The following is an 8,296-nucleotide window of genomic DNA, read 5'->3' on the forward strand; positions in this document are numbered from 1 at the left end:
AGAAACTGACAGCACGAACGCCACTGACATCGATTAGCCGCCATTTCTTGCAACGTCTCCAGCCAAGCACAGATGGGGTCACGGGGACACCATCCTGGAAGTCGCACAATACCAACAACACCGAAACTCTTCGTGATCTCTTTGATGCCTTCCTGCCAAGTCATGTGCTGTCCACCTCGCGGTTTGCGCTATCCCGAAGGAGGCACGGAGAATAACACTGGTCTCGGTAGACGGTGTTTCGGCGTGCGTAGCACATGACCGAGCCATCGCAGTCGATGATGCTGGACGTTTTCCCGGATTGAGGTGCCTGCAGCACAACCAAATACCCGTTTTCTAATCGCCTCGTTACTGACACGCTGACGCCATCGTGTCAACCGAAAGGGTCCTACAGCTGCATGATTTTTTTAACAGTCTTCCTGTCCTGCTGCAATTACTCCGTTAAGTCCATCGATGAGCCAAACAGTGGACACAACAAAGACTTGCTGAGTTTCCTACCAAGATGTCGAACAAACGAATTACATTGTTCAGACAGCGTACGCAGATGAAGTAATGGTAACCCACCTCTCTCGTTTCTCAGATTCCGGATTTCAATCGCCGGTAGGCCTAGTACATGTGTGCACTGTCGATGAGCTCCGATGAGTTTGAAACTCGTGTCCAGTGCCCTTCTCCTTTTGATGTGGACTCACTAGAATAATTGTGCCAGAATGAAAGAATAATTCTGACAACGAGGGTAATGTGAATGTGTCATCTGTAGTTGGTTGCCTCCAATTGGTGAAGTATGAGTGTTTATGTTGAAATTGTGCTGAATGGAAACAGTCACTGACCAGTACATAGCTGAAGATACCGTGTTGTGATCTCTGATACTAAACTGACTTCGTTTGGGAGTTATTCAACCGAATTCGGTATTCAAGTTGGCTGTCACGACAACAGTATGTGGGTTTTTTACTGCTCAAATCGATCGTGACCAATTCCGACAGCAATCATATTTTCACTTTCTTGACTCCAGCTTGTGAATATTCCGTGTCGTCTTGAGTTGAATGGATCTTAAGCTTGTTGACCGAACAACAAAGAGGCTGGTGTTTACTGAAACATAGTCCATAGTTCTTATGACTCTGGAACTGAGCTCATCACCTACACTGCAGATACTAGTCATTGTCGGAATAGTAAAGTCGCCAGAACGTGAGGTGTAAAATATTTGGGCTTCTCCGTAGTAGTTTGAGCTAGAGTTTCTCATGCATATCTCGGAGATAGAGTTTATGTCCGTCAAGAGTCAGATATACGTCTCCCAAAGAACTGCTTGCTATCCAATTCGCAATGGGCTATGAACGTTGAAGGCTGTAAAATGGGACAGATCCTGTGTAATTTGTATCAACCATATAAAATCTGACAAACTCTTAGGCTGTTGGTAGATGGAATGGAATGGAATCATGGTTGAGTAACGGGGAACACTCGTGGCCGCGAATGAGTGTCGGTATGCAGAGTCTGAGTTGTTCATACCGATTTGAAGTCAGGTTTTTTTTCTTGGATTTTTATCTTCACTTACCTCTCGTCTATTCTTGCGTGTCACACTGGCGCTGAAATTGTGGTAGCTTAGTGTATGTTGGTTTTACGACTCAGGGAGGCGAGATAGTTGAAACGCGAATTTATTGACCGGAAGGTTCGTGGTTCAAACCCGATTTCGGCATCTCGACTTCTTCTGTCTAGGCTTGGGCAATCTGACAGTATCCCAGCCCTCATGCTTCTTTCGGGCAGCATGTCGACACCGGAAGGGTGTTACCGCTGAACGATTTTCCAATTTTTGTACTACAAACCAAGATCAACTCCGGAAGTTGAAGCTGCTGAGCGCTCGTGCAGGCTTTGTAGGCAATGATGATGATACACACAAAAAACGCGGTCGTGATTGTTTGATGGTTCCTAAACCCACTTGGCCTTGTTTATCAGATAATCTGTTTTGTCCGTCCAATTATTTTAGCTGGACTCTGTTTTCATGATGCACTTTCAACGCTCCGTCGGATAACGCGTTTTTTATTCATTGCAGCCTGATGGATCTCCTGCTGACTTTCCTACTGTGTGAACTCGTTCTCCGTGCCAACGCGCTTTCACCGACCGAACTTTTTTGTGCGGATCCTGACTGCACAACGCCCTTTTCCTATGGTATAATAATCCAGGATATCAACACGGCAGATGGAATCCTGCTTAAAAAAGATTCCCCGGTAGCTATTGTCGGAAAGGGTGAAACAGCCAAAGCCTCCATCATGCGCGTGAAAATAAGTGACAGGTTCGCGATCTTGGAATCCAGTTTCGTTAGGGAAGTTGGGGAAACCGATGTGAAAACACTTAAGAAATACGTGTTTTCAGGTTCCGAGCCGAACGTAAGGAAGAATGCGACCCCATCATCGGCCGCCGTACTCCAGACAATGCATCATTCAAAAATGCCTGAAACCGACTCGAGCACTGTTGGCACTGGTTCGACAGCCACAATAGACAGTCTTCCCGTCGCGCCTAGTGAAGCCAATAAGACCATGCCTCGTTTGGAAGCACCAAAGACGAAGGACATCGGATCGCATGGGTCAGCTCCAAAGGCACCGGATTCTTTGTCTGATGATCAGCGTAAACTGGCGTCCAGTCACGAAAAACAATCACCTGCAGAAATACCAGTAGATACGAACGGTCTCTTGAATGCCAGCTCTGAGAACGGTTTGAAGGCGGCTACTGTGGGTCAGCATGAGACCAGTGGGGCCATCGATGTGGTAGAACGTTCAGCTGGTTCAGTTACACGATCTAGTGCATCTACGACCAGACACGAGGTCGAAGAACTGGCTGAGAAAAAGGTGGGTAGGGCTACGAAGAGTAAAGTTCTGACAACTGATCAAGAGCAACCTGATGAGCTTGAAAGAACTCAAAGTACTAGTTCATCTCTGAAAATGAGGGACGACGCGAAGGTTTATGAATCTGAAACTCACCCGGATAATGTGGTAGTAACTGCGGCTTCCAATGACGATAAACAGTCCTCTTTCACTCAAGATGATAGCAGTATCCGAAATGACAAATCACGACGGCGGTCGACAGATGGAACTTCATTGTCCGATTCGCCCACCGCATCAGGTGATTTTAGAAATGGAGAAGAGGCCCGTGATACTCATGAGCATTTTGATGAAACATCACCAAACATGTCCGAAAGTTCTGTGACCGGCAATTCTCCTGGTTCGCTATCCAACCAGGAAACAGAATCTGAGGATATTGATCGAGAGGACTCTTTCAAGAGCGTAACTCAAGAACCTATACACGAATTTGAAGACACCATGGAGCAAACATCGCCATATACCCCGGAAGATTCTGTAACCAGAACTCAACCTAGTGTGATACCAAATCCGGAGTTAGAAGTCAAGGATAACGATGGAAGGGACCCCTTCAGAAGGGAAACTCAAGACCACCCTACCACTTGGAACTTGGATGCTGTGCAACAGCGGGATGCTGCCGATAGCCAGTTGACTGGTCAGCTACCTGCTGAAGAGGATGAGACCTCCGAAAAAGCTCGTGGAAAGGACACAGCTTTGGAAAAGAAAGAGACTGATGTCGAAATCTTGGGTCTCTCTTCCGAACCAACTATTAACGGTGGAGAAGGTGAATCCATAGATTATTATCCAGCTTTTTCGCCTTCACCAAGCAGTAACGACACTGCTGCTCCTAGTGCGCAAGATGATGGCTCGATGTTAAGTGGTGAGCGTGATCTCAGCTCTACAGCTGAAAGTCCATCCCAACGGCAGGGAGCGCTACCGATGGAAAAAATGGCTGGTTCATCTACGAATACGTCCACAATCGAGGAGTCCGATATGATCTCGCACAAGACCAGCTCTTCTGAACTGGTAAACCGCAGTGAGGAAAACATTATTTCGACCGGTGGACCCGACTATGGTGTGCAAAATGAAGTAGAATCTGCCAACAAGGATGACACGGATATGGTGGATTCTCATACTGAAAGTCCCGTATCACCGTCTCTTGATAACAATCCTGCCGTTTCTAGTAACACCGGGTCACTTTCTAATACCTCATTTGTTCCAGATGATCAACCTACCTTTCACTCCATAACAGAAGGAAGTAGTCGTCGACCCGCGAAGAATACCTTAGGAGAGCTTGAAACGCCTCACCAATCGCACTCGGATCCATTATACGACTCGAATAAGACCGATAATTCAGGTGTTCCTGTGGAACCATCTGATAATAGAACTGGTCAACAAATGAGCTCGACCGGAACTCCAGAGATCTCACCCATCCTACCCACAAGTGGAGATTATGCGATCCATGTCCCTCAATCGATTGTACATGACAAGCCAGTTTCTTCCGATAGTTTTTCCGAATTAATTACGAACAATACGAGTGTACAACACACAGAAACTTTGCCAAACATCCACACAGATGCCTCGGTCCACGCGCCTTTTTTCCAACCGGCTACGAGTTTTCCTTCGCAGGTTGGGTTGATTCAGTGCATCGCATGGGCAGCAAACCAAACTGTAAATTCAGACACATCCACCAGGAAACTCCGCGCCTCACCACTTGCTCGCCTGATTATACATGGAGTGAATTATTTCTTCTGGACTTCTGACATTATCTTACTCCGTATGCCAACCGGCTGGCGTTTATCAATAGACGGGGTCCTAACCGATTTTCTCGACTTACCACTGAGTGTTCTGATGGCATGGATTGTGTTTGTTCTCCATGTTTTGATTGGTTGGATGACATCCCAGTTGTTTTGGTCCATGCTATTCAAACAATCCTATCTCCATAGCTCAGACAAACTGTCCTCCACACATTTCTTACAAGTCGAGGAGCGCGCACTTCAGCTTGCCAGTCGTTTGGCTGACCAGGAAGAAACCAACAGCCAACTGGCTACTTGGGCTGCTCAAATGACCTTGGATCTACAGCAAGCTCAGCGAGAAAAGTCCGCGGCTATTGATACTCTGAACGAACGGATTCAAACGACCGAGGCTGAACTAGATGCAGTTCGAAGTCGGCTGACCGAATCTTTGACAAAGATTACGGAACTCAAAGAAACTTACAAGTTGAAATTAGCCGATAGTGAACAGTCCCTGAGTTTGTTGCGTTCTGAACTTTCCACACTGACAGAAGAAAAGCTAGCCTCAGAAGAATCGTGGAAGTCGAGACTAACCGCTTTGGAAGAGTCCAATCAGAAAGCTCTTGAAGAGGCCAAACGCGAGCATGAAGAGCTTTATTATCAAGCTCTAGATTACTACGGCCGTATGAAGGCTATGCGTCCGGAGATGGACAAGTTGTTGGAAGCACGCAGACAAGCAGAAGACCGGTTGGCTACCACAGAGGCCGAGTTAGACAGTCTGAGAACCACTTTCACAACTCTACGAAGTTTTGAACTAGCTCTAGAACAGGAGCATCTTATTGATGGAAATCAAGAGAGTCGTGTGAGTCCGGAATCCTCTGGTTATACGGTGATCAGTCCTCCTCGTGACGAAGACGATTCTGGTGAGGTTTGTATGGACAGCGACAAGCAGCAATCACCGGATGGGCAAGATGGCTTTGCTGATGATGCAGCTCAGGCTGTTGACGTAAACACAGGTAAGACTAATTTGGAACAATTGAAATCAAAATTGCAAACCAATTTGGCTATATTTCTTGATACTGGACGCCTACAAGCCAAGTTGGATGTTGCCACTAGCCAACTCAAATCTGAACAGGCCAAATCGCAATGTGAGCGTCAGCTGCGTGAAGAACTGGAATCAAAGGTTGAGTCGATGGAACGCGAAACTGCAGAACTGCGACAGAAATATGACCTTATTCAGGAGGACAGAAATACAATACAAACTAAGCTGGACGTTTTATCAGCGTATTTCAAAGAACGCGAGCTTGAATTACAACGTGATCTTGGCAAGCATGTTGTTGTCGGTTCTGAGTCATCGGAAGCCTTGAATACTTGTCGGAAGCGCAACAAGGAGTTGGAGGCCGAGGTAAGGGCGTTACGGGAGCAGGTTGCAGCGTTGCGACGAGAATTGGCGGAGACCGAACGTGTTGGACGTCGTCAAATCGCAGAATTGGACAAACGATCACATGAAAACTGGCTATCTGCTCGAGCGGCCGATCATCAAGTACAAGAGTTACGCGATGAGAATGCCTGTTTGCGCCAAAAGCTCATGGAGGCAGAACGATCTACTTTACCACCAGCCCTACGCGCCCAGGTTTTGGCACCCGCCCGCCCGTTCCTAGCAGGTCCTTCACCACCAAGGCCGAATATCCCACCTCTGTTGCCTTCCAACCCTGGGTCTTTGGATAAACGTTCGGTGTCTGGTCAATCTCTCACGAGTTTGTCATCTCAACCACCGTTACTTCGTCCTGACTTGCCCGGTCTACCATTCCCACCACCACCGTTAGGGTTTCCTTCTGATATTCCTCCCCCTCCGCCACCTCCATTTTTACTTCAGGGTCGCTTGCCCTTTCCTCATGGTTTTCCACCGCCGCCGCCACCACCACCTCCAGGCACATTTACCGCCCAACTGAATACTAATGCGCTTGCTCACCAAAGTCCCAGCTCTTCTGTGAGCGGCTCCACGAAGAGCCGACCATTTATCTAAAAACCGAACGTTGTGAGAATTCCCCTACCCCCGTTCATTATTTCCACCCATCCAATCTGTGTTCTCATGTAAATAGATAAGCGTGGGTTATTTTTGAAAGTTCAACTGATCTAATTTCGTCCATCGTCTGGGTTTCTGTGTTGTCCTCTTTGTTTCGCACAATGCCATCCTCCTCAGAGAATATCATGATGGTCTGCTTTGCCCACTGACTTGCGCGACTCAGTTTTTTTGTTGTATTTGCTGTTGGTGTTGTTATCGTTGTTGTCGTGCCCCTACTTTCCAAAAGTGATATGACATGTTCACTCCGTCACCGCTCTAAATGAGAACTACCAGAAGTTATGTGATGTTCTTGCTAAAATACGGTGATTGAAATTGCCTAGTTACTCACTTGTATGTGCGGTGTGCGCGGAATTCGGAGTCGGCTCGAATAAATCGAGGGGAAAAACGAAAGCAATCCATCCTCGGAGGACTAATCAATATCATTGGTAGCAGTGACACTTTCCAACTGTTGAAAAGTGTGGCAGTCTACAAAAGAAAAAAATCAATGGTCTGGAGAACGTGACGACCTTGTCCATTGGTTCTTCTTTACCAACGAACCTGTTTCCGAATAACTCCCCGGGAACAATAGGCGCGCCTCATAGGATAAGCTGATCACAAGATAAGATGACTCCATTCATTATCGTTTCTCGCAATTCAGAATTCACGTTCGTTTCAAACAATCACTGCACCACATCGCTTAGAACTGTTTGGAAATGTAGTACCTCAAAATATTCAATCATCTTACTAGTTTCGAACGAAAGTGGCAAATGCTAGAGACTGCTGCTCTTCTGACTGTAAGCAGAACCAAAGGCAGGACGGTACGTCAGGCATCAAACTTCTTGATCCATTCGCATTGTTTGAATCTTTTGACTTTCCCTATTTCGTAAGCTGGCTTCCTGGGAATTCCAGCTGGATACCCCCGGAAAGACCACTTCTGATAACGACTTTTACCTTTAATTCACTCGAACAATCGTGAGTTTATTCAGTTTCTATGATCTGCCTTAGTAGTTGTGGTCACATTGAAGTGGAAGACTACGGTTGGTTTGAATAGATCTCATGGAAGGCGAAACATAACTGATGACAAGTGCCAATAAATCAACTCCGAGGCATGAGACCACCTCGCATACAGCACATTGTGCGCCAGGCTTACTCGCAGTGCGGGCAAATAGAATCGTGCCGTCGATCAGATCCCTGGATAAATGGCCTCGAGATTGTCCTTTAGTGACGTTAACCAGTATTTTCACGCTTACCGTGTATGTCAACAGCATACGCAAGCCTGTTTGGTAGCTGATTCGTGCGTGTCTGGTGCTTGATGAGTGTACGCTGCAGCCGAACGCTCGGACATCCGTAGGAAGCTTACAAACCTCATTCCCACTGCATCTGGCTAACGTGTTCCAGCGTGGATCCCTTAAGAACCGAACAGGATTTTGGAGCACTGTTGGTTTTCACATCAGTCAGTCACAGAATATCGTACAACAGCGTGAGATCCTTGCCGTTCGTTCTCGTCCAAGGCTGTGTGGTACTCTGCATCTGGAAAACAACGATGTTCGGAAGTGAGACAGTTTCTCGAAGAAGTCTTAGTTACTCAGGGTCCAGATGGAAATATTTACTGGTCAGTAAGTGCAAAAGTGTCTAAGGTTTGGAATATGAGCTGGAGC

General features: G+C 46.8%; 1 protein-coding gene across 1 annotated transcript in view; it reads left to right on the forward strand.

Moving 5' to 3' along the window:
- The window catches only part of T265_09761 (hypothetical protein), a gene marked incomplete at both ends in the record, with an annotated part of 18,142 nt that extends 11,543 nt beyond the window's left edge, over positions 1 to 6,599 (forward strand). Inside the window, one exon of the mRNA XM_009175932.1 lies at positions 2,043 to 6,599. Coding sequence (XP_009174196.1) covers positions 2,043 to 6,599 — 4,557 coding nt within the window. The remainder of the gene's footprint in view (positions 1 to 2,042) is intronic.
- Positions 6,600 to 8,296: the final 1,697 nt, after the last annotated feature.

Source organism: Opisthorchis viverrini (genome assembly GCF_000715545.1).
Source record: "Opisthorchis viverrini unplaced genomic scaffold opera_v5_300, whole genome shotgun sequence".
In the NCBI taxonomy this organism is placed as follows: Eukaryota; Metazoa; Platyhelminthes; class Trematoda; order Opisthorchiida; family Opisthorchiidae; genus Opisthorchis; species Opisthorchis viverrini.